The following is an 11,829-nucleotide window of genomic DNA, read 5'->3' as shown; positions in this document are numbered from 1 at the left end:
TCCATGTCTCTTATGTATTTATTTATGTGCCTTACATACTCGGTACATTATTCGTACTGATGTCCCTTTTGCCTGGGGACGCTGCGTTTCATGCCTGCAGGTCTCGATAGACAGGTTGAGAGTCCTCTAAGTAGGCTATCAGCTCAGCGGAAGATGTTGCTGCGCTCCATTTGCTTCGGAGTTGCTCGTTTGGTTAGTATGATTTAGATGTGTATTGTTTAGTATGGCGGGACTCTGTCCCGACCTATATGACATTTATGTATTCTTAGAGGCTTGTAGACATATGTCTTGTACGTGAAAGATTGTACGGCCTTGTCGGCCTATGTTTTGAGTTTATAAATGATTATGTTGTCCTATTAGTCCCGTATGTCACGTGTATATGATGATGTAATAAGAAAGATACGTTACATTGGTACTCGGTTGAGTAAGGTACCGGGTGCCCGTCGCGGCCCATCGGTTTGGGTTGTGACATGCCCGTTCGTCTGAGGGTGAAAAGTTATGCTTAACTAAACCTAAGTACCCAACTCTCGCTGCACGACTCTCCAAAACTATGAAGTAAACTGAGTACCTCTTTCTGAAATGATGGAAGCTAGGACACCATGCAAGCGAACAATCTCTCAAATATAGATCTCTACCAACCGCTCTGAAGAATAGGTAGTACACAATGGAATGAAATGCGCAGACTTGATCAGCCGATCCACAATCACCCAAATAGCATCGAACTTCTTTAAAGAACGTGGGAGTCCAACTACAAAGTCCATGGTGATCCGCTCCCACTTCCACTTTGGAATATCTATCTGCTGAAGCAAGCCACACCTGCTAACAATTGAGACACCAAGCTACAAATTCCACAATATCCTTCTTCATTCTCCTCCACCAGTAATGTTGTCTCAAATCCTGGTACATCTTCGCAGCACCTAGATAAATGGAATACTGCGAGCTATGGGCCTCCTCTAGAATCAACTCTCGAAGCACATCTACATTGGGCACACATATCCGGCTATGCATCCTCAAAACCCCATCCTCATCAATAGTCACATATCTGGCATCGTCGTGTCGAACCTTGTCCTTAAGGACAAGTAAATGAGGATCATCATATTGGCGCTCTCTGATGCGATCAAATAAGGAAGATCGATAAACCACACAAGCTAATACCTAACTGGGCTTAGAAATATCCAACCTCACGAACCGATTGGCTAAGGCCTGAACATCAACTGCGAGAAGTCTCTCCCCAACAGGAATATATGCCAAACTCCCTATACTCACCGCCTTCCCACTCAAGGCATAGGCCACCACATTGGTCTTTTTCGGATGGTACAAGATAGTGATATCATAATCCTTTAGCAGTTCCAACCATCTCTGCGGCCTCAAATTGAGATCCCTCTGCTTGAACAAGTGATGGAGGCTACGATGATCAGTAAACACCTCACAAGACACACCATAGAGATAATGTCTCTGAATCTTCAATGTGTGAACAATGGCAGCCAACTCCAAATCATGAACAGGGTAGTTCTTCCCATTGGGCTTCAACTGACGAGAAGCATACGCAATCACTCTACCCTCCTGCATCAAAACACACCCAATATCAACTCTCGAAGCATCATAATACACTGTATAAGAACCTGAAGCTGATGGCAAAACTAATACTGGAGCTGTGGTCAAGGCAGTCTTGAGCTTTTGAAAGCTCACCTCACACTCGTCGGACCACATAAATGGAGCACCCTTTTGAGTCAATTTGGTCAAGGGTGATGTTATAGATGAAAATCCCCGAACTAACCGGCTGCAATAACCCGCCAAACCAAGAAAGATGCAAATATCTGTGGCTAAGGATGGTCTGGGCCAACTCTGAACCACCTCTATCTTCTTCAGATCAACATGAATACCCTCATTGGACACCACGTGCCCTAGAAAGCCACTGAACTAAGCCAAAACTCACACTTAGAGAACTTTGCATAAAGCTTCTCCTCCCTCAATATCTGCAACACAACTCTCAAATGCTCCGCATGTTCCTCCTGACTATACGAGTACACCAGAATATCATCAATGAACACAATGACAAACAAGTCGAGATAAGGTCGAAACACGTTGTTCATTAAATGCATAAATGTTGTTAGGGCATTGGTCAGCCCAAAAAACATCACAAGGAACTCATAATGACCATACCGGATCCTGAAGGCTGTCTTAAGAATGTCTGAGTTCCTAATCTTCAACTAGTGATACCCTGAATGTAGATCAATCTTGGAGAACACCTTAGCTCCCTGAAGCTGGTCAAATAGATCATCATACGAGGCAAAGGATACTTGTTCTTGATTGTGACCTTGTTCAACTGCCTGTAATCAATGCACATCCTCATAGTGACATCCTTCTTCTTCACAAATAGAATAGATGCACCCCACGGCGACACTCTAGGCCAAATAAAGACCTTATCAAGGAGTTCCTGAAGTTGCTCCTTCAACTACGCCAGTTCCATACGATATGGTGGAATAGAAATGGGCTGAGTGCTCGACACCATATCAATACCTAAATCAATATCCCTGTTCAATGGCATGCCAGGCAAGTCTGTAGAAAACACATCCTGAAAGTACCTCACTACCGGGGCTAAATCAATGGTAGGAGTCTCTGTACTAACATCCTTCACGAAGGCCAGACAAGAAAGACAACCCTTTCCAACCATCCGTTGGGCCTTCAAAAATTAAATCACTCTACTGGGTACATAATCCGTCGAACCTCGCCACTCAATCCGTGGCAACCCCAACATAGCCAATGTCACTATCTTAGCATGACAGTCTAAAATAGCACGACACGGTGATAACCAATCCATGCACAATATCACGTCAAAATAAACCATACTAAGCAACAAGAGATCCACTCGGGTATTCAAACCCCCAATAATAACTACACACGACCGATATACTTGGTCCACAATAATAGTATCGCCCACCAGAGTAGATACATGAATAGATAAAATAAGAGACTCGCGGGGTGTATCCAAATAATGGACAAACTATGATGACACATATGAAAAAGTGGAACCTGGATCAAATAATACAGAGGCATCTCTATAGTAGCCTGAGATAATACCTGTAATCACGGCATCTGAAGCAATAGCATCTGGTCTGGCTGGGAGCGTATAGAAACTAGCCTGACCACCACCTGATCGACCTCCCCCTCTAGGGCAACCCCTAGCTGACTGACCTCCACCCCGAGCTGACTGAGCGGGTGGATAAGTAACTGGTGTTGAAGCCAAAGGCTAACTCTTCTGCTGGGATGAACCTCTCGTAATACGGGAATAGAAAAACTTTTAATATGACCCAAATATCCACACTCAAAGCAACCTCTCCCGGTAAATGGCGGTGGGGACTGAAGGGAGCCCCGCACACTGGGATGCCCGCTAGAAGAACCAGGCATAGATGAGCCCTGAACTGATGGTGCCTGAGTCAAACTCTGAGCTGGAAGGACACTGAGAGACGAGTGACCCTGATGTGAATTGGGAGAACCATGTCTAGATGACCCACCACGGTGACCTGAACGGGCTAGCTGAGCATGTCTTAATGGACGGTGTCTGTCGTGCTGAGACTGACCTCTCTAAGGAACACCACTAAAGCTACCAGATCCCCAAAACCTCTTGGCATCCCTCTCATCCCGCTCCTGGCGACAAACTGACTTTATCTCTCTAGCAATGTCAACCACCTCCTCAAAAGGAGCTCCAGATTCTTTCTCTCTGGTCAGAAAAATCCATAGCTGATAGTTGAGGCCATCAACGAACCACCTGATCCTCTCCCTATCCGTGGGAACTAGCTAGATAACATAACAAGCTAACTCGAAGAATCTCATCTCATACTCCGACACGGTCATATCCTCTTGACGCAGCTGCTCGAATTGCTTGCACAACTCATCTCTACGGAAATGCGGTACATACTTCTCAAGGAAGAGAATAGTGATCTGATGCCAGGTAAGGGGCGTTGCACCAATAGGCGTACGCCTCTTTTAATCCTCCCACCAAGTGAATACAGCTCCAGAAAACTGAAAAAAGTAGTAAATGAGACCCTACTAGTCTCCAGAATACCCGTTGTATGCAACATCCTCTAACATTTATCCAAGAAACCCTGGGCATCCTCGCCCTCTGCGCCATTGAAAGTCGGAGCTTGAAGTCTACCAAACCTCTCCAATCAATGCTGCTCGTCATCAGGCATAACTGGAACCACAAAATCCTGAGCAGGTGCATCCGGCTGGGCTGGTAGTACCTCCGGTATCTGCAGTCCCTGAACAACCTGCTCGGGTACACGGGCGGCGGGAGTCTGAGTGCCTCCCTTGGCCTGAAAAATAGCTGCTATGGTAGAAATTGCGACCGCCTAAGCAAGGCTAGTGCACACGGTCAAGATCTGAGCCAAGGTCTCCTGAAGACCCGAAATAACAATAGGCACAGTCGATGCCTGAGCTGGTACTGCTGGAGCATCCCACGCTAGAGCCTGATCATGAACTAGGGCGGCTGGTGGATCTACAAGTGCTGCCCTAGTTGTTGTATGGGCTACACCCCTGCCCCTACCACAGCCTCGACCGCGTCCTCGACCTCTGTGAGAGAATAGAATACAGAATTTTTATTACCAGAGTCAACAGACTCGCACGACAAGAATTTGAGAATGTAAAGTTTTTCCAAAAGGTTTTGCAGCCTCTTGAGGATAAGTACAAAAGTTTCTGTACCGATCCGTGAGACTCTACTAAACCCGCTCATGACTCATGAGAACTATGTAACCTAGGCTCTGATACCAACTTGTCACGACCCAAAAACTAACCCGGTCGTGATGGCACCTATCGTGAAACTAGGCCAGCCAACTTATTTCCAGATACTCTATATTTCATTTAAAACTTTAAGGAAAACAATATTTTAGCAAAAATCTGATAAAAGTAAAAGTAGAAAATCAAAACAAGCGGAAAGAAAGTACAAGACCAACCTGAGGTGTCACTAAGTCATGAGCAAAATACTACAACTGTTCGAAATAAACAAGACTACATAGTCTGAGAATATCCAACAAAAGTACTACGAGGAAGATAAGGAAGGAGAAGGCAGAACTGCAATCGCCCGACAGCAACCTCCCAATCTCCAAGGAAAAGTCTCCATCCAATATGATCAGCAACCGCTATCGTGACCCGAAATACCTGGATCTATACACAAGGTGCAAGGGGTAACGTGAGTACACCAACTCAGTAAGTAACAAGTCCAAACTATGGACTGACAAGTAGTGACGAACTAAACCTCAACAGATATACAAATAGCTGTACGGACAAGTAGAAATGCTTGCAGTTCAAGTAAAATCTCAGCAGTAAGTAGATACAATATGACTAGTACGGAGTATAAAGCTTAGAAAATCTCTAAGTACCAATGCACAAATAGCATGATCAATGTTCCGGGTGCCTCCACTCACAAGTGCTCAACCACTCGGTACTGTATATGGCAATCCGGCCAAGGGAAGATCCATCCCGGAATATACATACATCACTGACTATAGTCATCCAGTACCGAGGAAGGCCATTTCAGCCATATGGAGAAGATCCATCTCCAGGTATCAATACTTCGGTCAAGATCTATGTCCAGAGAAGATCCATCCCTCAATATCATCAACTGCGCTCATTGGGGTGTAAAGACTCCGGAGGGGCTTCTCTAAGCCCAAGCGCTATATCAAGCTAACGAAGTCATGTTCAATATCTCTTTGTGGCGTACATCCTGATCCCATACTGTCACTCAATATCAGGATCTCGGCCTCACTCAGTCATTACTCTTCGTCTCACATACACGGGCTCAAAAATATCATGATACTTGCCCGAACAATGATATGGTATGTCAAATAGCAATAATGTAGACTGAGGCATGATATAATATGCATGAACAGGATTGAGTACAGAATATGAATGAAGCTAATGACATGACAACAAGAAACGACCTCTCGGGTCTCAACAGTGTTGGCGTGAAGTCTTAATATGATAATTAGTATGATTTGCAGCTCATTAACTTAATCACATAATTACAACATAGATATTAGCAAGAAAGAGTCACTAAGCGGTGCCATAGAATGATCCAGGCCGCAATTCTCATGGTGCACTCCCACACGTCCGTCACTTAGCATTTGCGTCACCTCAATAGTAATCATAGAACACATAGTTCGGGGTTTCGAACCCTCAAAACCAAGTTTGGAAGCGTTACTTACCTCAAGCCAAGCCAAACTCTAACCCGCGACGCCCTTGCCTCTCGATTCGGCCTCCAAATGCCCTGAATCTAACCAAAATCAGTATATAACCATCAAAATACGCTAAAGGAGTGAAACCCATAAGTAAATTATCAATTTAACTCAAAAATCCTGAAATTGGCCAAACCCGACCCCCAAACCCACGTCTCGGATTCTGATAAAATTCACAACACTAAAATTCACAAAAATCAATTTCTTCTTGATTTCATGTTGTTCCTGTTTTTCATATTATTTCATATTATTTCTGTGGTGTTACTGATATTGTCTCCTTTTGTCTTCTTGAGCCAAGGGTCTTTCGGAAATAGCCTCTCTACTCCTTCAGGGTAGGGGTAAGGTCTACGTACACACTACCCTCCCCAGACCCCACTAGTAGGATTTTACTGGGTCGTTATTGTTGTAGAATCCTTACACTCTCACGAGTTCATACATATCAGATACACCAAAATCCGACCACAAACGACCCCTCAAATCCCTAAATCAAAGTCTCCAATTCCAAACCCTAACCCCCAATTTTTAACCACTAGATTCCATAAATTCCATGCCTAATCAGTAAAATATCACCATAAAAACAAGTTTTAGTTCCAAGGGATCTTACCTCCACGAAATTCCCTTGAATCCCCTCTTCAAATTGCTCTCACAAGCTCCAACCCGAATGAGAAATTGATGAAATAAGCCAAAAATTCACGAAGGCATCTATTTATATGTTCTGCCCAGTGATACCACACCTGCGACCTTTTTACTTGCACCTGCGGACCCGCACTTGCGGTCCCAGGTGCGCACCTGCGACATCGCAGGTGCGCTCAGCTCTCCGCATCTACGACTCCTGCCCCTATTAACCTTGGCCGCATCTACAGCCTTTTCTACGCTTCTACGGGCCCTCACCTACGATCCCAAATCCGCAGGTGAGGTTATGACAGGAACTCAGCTGCTTCAGCTGCAAACTCTAACTTTCAACTTCCCGATAACTATCTGAAATCATCCCGAGGCCCCCGGGACCTCAATCAAAAGTACAAACAAGTCATATACCACTATTCAAACTTATACCAATCTTCGAAACACTTAAAACAACATCGAATCATCAAAACATCCTCGGACGTCAAGATATGTTGCATATCCTTTGGCACTTATCACAACTTTTCCCTCAAGCATAGGCATCCTTGAACAGAGTTGTCCAATACAAACCCGATTCGAACACCTTAGCTGTTGTCTGAATCCCTCCAAAGTGTCCACCATATGGTGAAGCATGGCAAGCCTGCAAAACAGAAGGTAGATCTTTCTGGGGATACACCTCCAGATCATGTTATCTACACATATTTTAAAAAGTAGAGGTTCATCCCAATGATAAAACCAACAATCGAGAAAGAACTTTTTCTTTTGAATTAAAGAGAGTTCATAAGGTACAATACCGATTGCTAAATAATTAGCAATATCAGCATACCATGGTGTCTCCTCCATTGTCACTGCTAGTAACTGTTCATTCGGGAATATCTCTATTATATCTTCAACCTCTACCTTCTTTTCAGCTCCTTCCAACCTTGAGAGGTGGTCTGCTACTTGGTTCTCTGTCCCTTTTCTGTCACGGATCTCTAGATCGAATTCTTGTAGCAAAAGAACTCAGCGGATCAAGCGTGGCTTTGACTCCTTCTTTGCTATCAAGTACCTAATTGCTGCATGGTCAGTATAAACAATAACTTTTTAACCAATCAAGTATAACCTGATTTTGTTGAAGGCAAAAACTACAGTCAATATCTCCTTTTCCGTCATGGTGTAATTGAGTTGTGCACCGCTTAGCATTCTGCTTGCATAATAAATTGGGTGCATAAGCTTATCCTTTCGCTGCCCCAAGATTGCTCCTATAGCATAGTCACTTGCATCACACATGAGCTCGAACAGTTGCTTCCAGTTGGGTGCAACAATGATGGGTGTAGTCACCAATCTCTTCTTCAGCTCCTCAAATACCAACCTACAATCATTAGAAAACACAAAGCGCTGATCCTTTTCAAGGAGTTTACATAAAGGGTTAACAATCTTAGAGAAATCTTTATTAATTGCCTGTAGAACTTGGCGTGCCCAAGGAAACTTCTCACTACCTTGACCGAAGTGGGCAGTGGCAACTTCTCAATCACATCAACCTTAGCATGGTCAACCTCAATTCCTTTACTAGATACTCGATGCCTTAAGACTATCCCTTCTTGTACTATAAAATGGAACTTCTCCCAATTCAGCACTAAATTTGTCTCCACACATCTTCTGAGCACTCTTCTTAAATTGTGAAGACATTCCTTGAATGAATCCCCCACCACGGAGAAATCATCCATAAATACCTCCATAATATCTTCAACCATGTCCTTGAAAATGGCTAACATACACCACTAGAATGTAGTCGGTGCATTGCAAAGTCCAAAAGGCATTCTCCGAAAGGCAAAGTGCCATACGGACAGGTGAATGATGTTTTTTCTCTGTCTTCGGGGGCTATTGAGATCTGATTGTACCGCGAATAACCATCCAAGAAACAGAAGTGAGATCCAGCCATCCTATCCAACATTTGGTCAATAAATGGCAGGGGAAATGGTCCTTCCGGGTGGCTATGTTCAATTTATGATAATCCATGCAAATCCTTCATCCCGTGACAATACAAATTGATATCAACTCGTTATTCTCATTTTGTACGACCGTCATTCCTCCCTTCTTCGGCACACACTGAATAGGGCTGACCCGATTGTTGTCAGAGATGGGGAAGATGATACTCGCATCTAACCATTTGATCACTTCCTTCTTCACCACCTCTTTTATATTCGGGTTCAGCCTTTGTTGACGTTCTCTGGAAGGTTTATGTCCTTCTTCCAAAAGAATCTTGTACATACAAAAAGTTGGGCTGATACCATTTATGTTTGCCATGGTCCAACCAATAGCAGTCTTACATTCTTGTAACACCTGTATGAGTTGCTCTACCTGCACAGCTAGCAAACCAGATGATATAATAGCGGGTAAAGTAGAATTAGGCCTTAAGAAAGCATACCTGAGATGCGCTGGAAGCGGTTTCATATCCAACAATGGTGGCTCCTTTATCGATGTTTTCACAAGTGAGGTGTTGTTCTTTCTTCTAAGTGTAGTGGCTCGAACTCGGGTTCCCTTTTTCAGAACCCTTGACCTTCAAGAGCCATGACCCACTCTGCCAACTCCTCACCATCCACATTTTTCAGATTCATCAAGCAGGCTTCCAACAGATCCCTGACATTAATAGTCTCATCCTCCTATTGTAGTATTACATCTACAGCCTCAACTAGTGAGCAATTTCTAAATTCGTTGGGTCTCCTCATAGATTGTTGAACATTGAATATTATCTCTTCATTTTTCAACCTCATTTTTAGTTCTCTAGTATCACAATCAATCAATGCTCTCTAGGTGGCTAAAATTGGCCTGCCCAGAATGATTGGTATCTCTTTATCCACTTAACAGTCAAGAATGATGAAGTCTGCAGGGAATACAAATTTTCCCACTTGAACAAGCATATCATCAAGAATTGCTATCGGTCTTTTGACTGTGTGATCATCCAATTGCAGTAACATTGAGGTTGGTCTAGCTCTGACAATGCCCATTTTTGTATAGATTGCCAAGGGCATCAAGTCTATACTGGCTCCCAAGTCACACAATGCTTTAGCAAAACCATAACTCCCAATGGTGCATGGGATAGTGAAACTTCCTGGATCAGACACCTTTTGAACCATAGGCCTTGTCACTACCGTGTTGCAGGTCTGCATTAGAGTTACAGTGGACAGGTCCTGGAAGTCAAATTTTTGCGATATCAGGTCCTTCATCACTTTTGCATACCCTAGCATTTCCCTCAAAGCATCCATTAGTGGAATATTCAATTGAATTTGTTTGAGCATTTCCTTGAATTTCCTATATTGATCATCTTTCTTTTGCTTTACCAACCTCTGAGGGAATGGTGCAGGAATCAACCTCTACCTACTGCTTTGTGTCTTTTCTTTGCTGGAATCTTTTTCTACTACCTGTTCTAGGAGTTGTTCACCTTCCTTCTCCTTACCTTTGTCAACCTGTGCTTGCTCGATTACAACCTCGGTGAGCTCTGCTAACACATCTATCTCTAATGTAACTGGAGTAGCTGGAGTATTTGGCGTTATCTCTCTCCTAGATTGAGCAACTTCTTGCTCCTTGTCTAAATCTCTCCCATTCCTGAGACTCACTGCCATGAGCTGATTTAGGTTGTGCTCCTTTGGATTAATGTTTGTATCTGTAGGCAATGTTCCTTGTGGGCGATTGTTCAAGGCCATAGATAGCTGTCCCAATTGAGTTTAAATGCCTTTGATTGCTGAATCATGTGAAGCTAACTTCTCTTGCATCTTTCCATTTGTCCTAATGAGTTGTTGCAGCATACCCCTGATTTCGATCATGTTACTGTCCTGTTGTTGATGAGGTGGTTGGTAGGGAAATTGTTGCTGGTGTTGCTGATTATAGCCCTACTGCCTATGATAAGGCACGACTTGACCTTGTGGTCATGCTACTCCTGGATTGAGGTTGTGTTGTGGCTGGTTTGGTCTGTACTACTGGTTTGATGTTGGTCCCCATTGCTTCCCACCTTGCCTCTGACCTCCAAAATTCTTGACATAATTCATGTCTTCTTTGAAACCCTTGTTGTCATTCTCTTCCCTCCACGAGCACACATATAATTGGCTTATGCAAGGAGTGCATAAGCCTCCATTTGTGGTATCAACCGTGTGCACCTGTTTCGTACCCTTCTCATCGATTTTCTTTGTCAGCAAGCTCATCTAGGTCATAAGAGTGGCTATGTTTTATGCATTTGTGTTGTTTGGGTCAAGAGCTACAGAATGCACTATTGGGGTGAGTATTTTGTCTCTCGTCATCCAGCCTGAATTTTGAGACATCTTATCAAGAAGAATCTTACACTCTGTGAAGGTTTTCCTCAAGAATACACCCCCGGCAGAAGCATCTACATTGACCTTCAAATTGTCAGCCAAACCCATATAGAATCTCTGTCCCAGCATCTGATCCGGAATGCCATGGTAAGGATACTTCACCAACATACCCTTAAACCTCTCCAGGTTTCTTGCAAAGTCTTAGTCGGTTTCTGCCTGAATTGCAATATCTCATCAATTTGCCTCACAATTTTGTTGGGTGGATAAAACTTGTTTAAGAACTGCTTGACTAGTTCCTTCCAAGTAGAAATGGAGGTTATTGGGAGCAAATTCATCCAAGTTTGAGCCTCCCCAGTCACTGAGAATGGGAACAGTAATAATTTGATTGCCTCAGGAGTCACATTCGGCTGTCATTGAGTAACACATATTGATAGAAAGTTCTTCAGATGTTGTTGCAGGTCTTTGATGTATGACTCGAAGAACAACCCTTTATTCTGCAATAGGTGCAGCATGTTGTTGGTAATTTGGAATGTCTCCACTTGTATATAAGGAACCGTAATTTCTGTGGTCAGGTTATTAGAAGTTGGTTGCACCCAATCATAAAGAGCAGCTTCCGACACAAGAGGTTCTACCACTCTGACGTTTGGGTCATCTCGATCATTCCTGTTGTCTATGTCACCCATTTCAAT

General features: G+C 43.5%; 1 protein-coding gene across 1 annotated transcript; it reads right to left on the bottom strand.

Moving 5' to 3' along the window:
- Positions 1-3,585: 3,585 nt before the first annotated feature.
- Positions 3,586-9,287, bottom strand: LOC138874798 (uncharacterized). The gene is made up of 6 exons (XM_070153582.1): positions 8,958-9,287; positions 8,295-8,614; positions 7,957-8,205; positions 7,649-7,815; positions 7,438-7,546; positions 3,586-3,721 (listed from the first exon to the last, which is right to left on the bottom strand). Exons 1-6 carry the CDS (start codon positions 9,285-9,287, stop codon positions 3,586-3,588), a joined length of 1,311 nt encoding a protein of 436 aa, XP_070009683.1.
- Between the last annotated feature and the right edge of the window lie 2,542 nt (positions 9,288-11,829).

This window comes from Nicotiana sylvestris, chromosome 8, assembly GCF_000393655.2.
Source record: "Nicotiana sylvestris chromosome 8, ASM39365v2, whole genome shotgun sequence".
Classification (NCBI taxonomy): Eukaryota; Viridiplantae; Streptophyta; class Magnoliopsida; order Solanales; family Solanaceae; genus Nicotiana; species Nicotiana sylvestris.
This window is presented reverse-complemented; position numbering and strand designations above follow the sequence as displayed.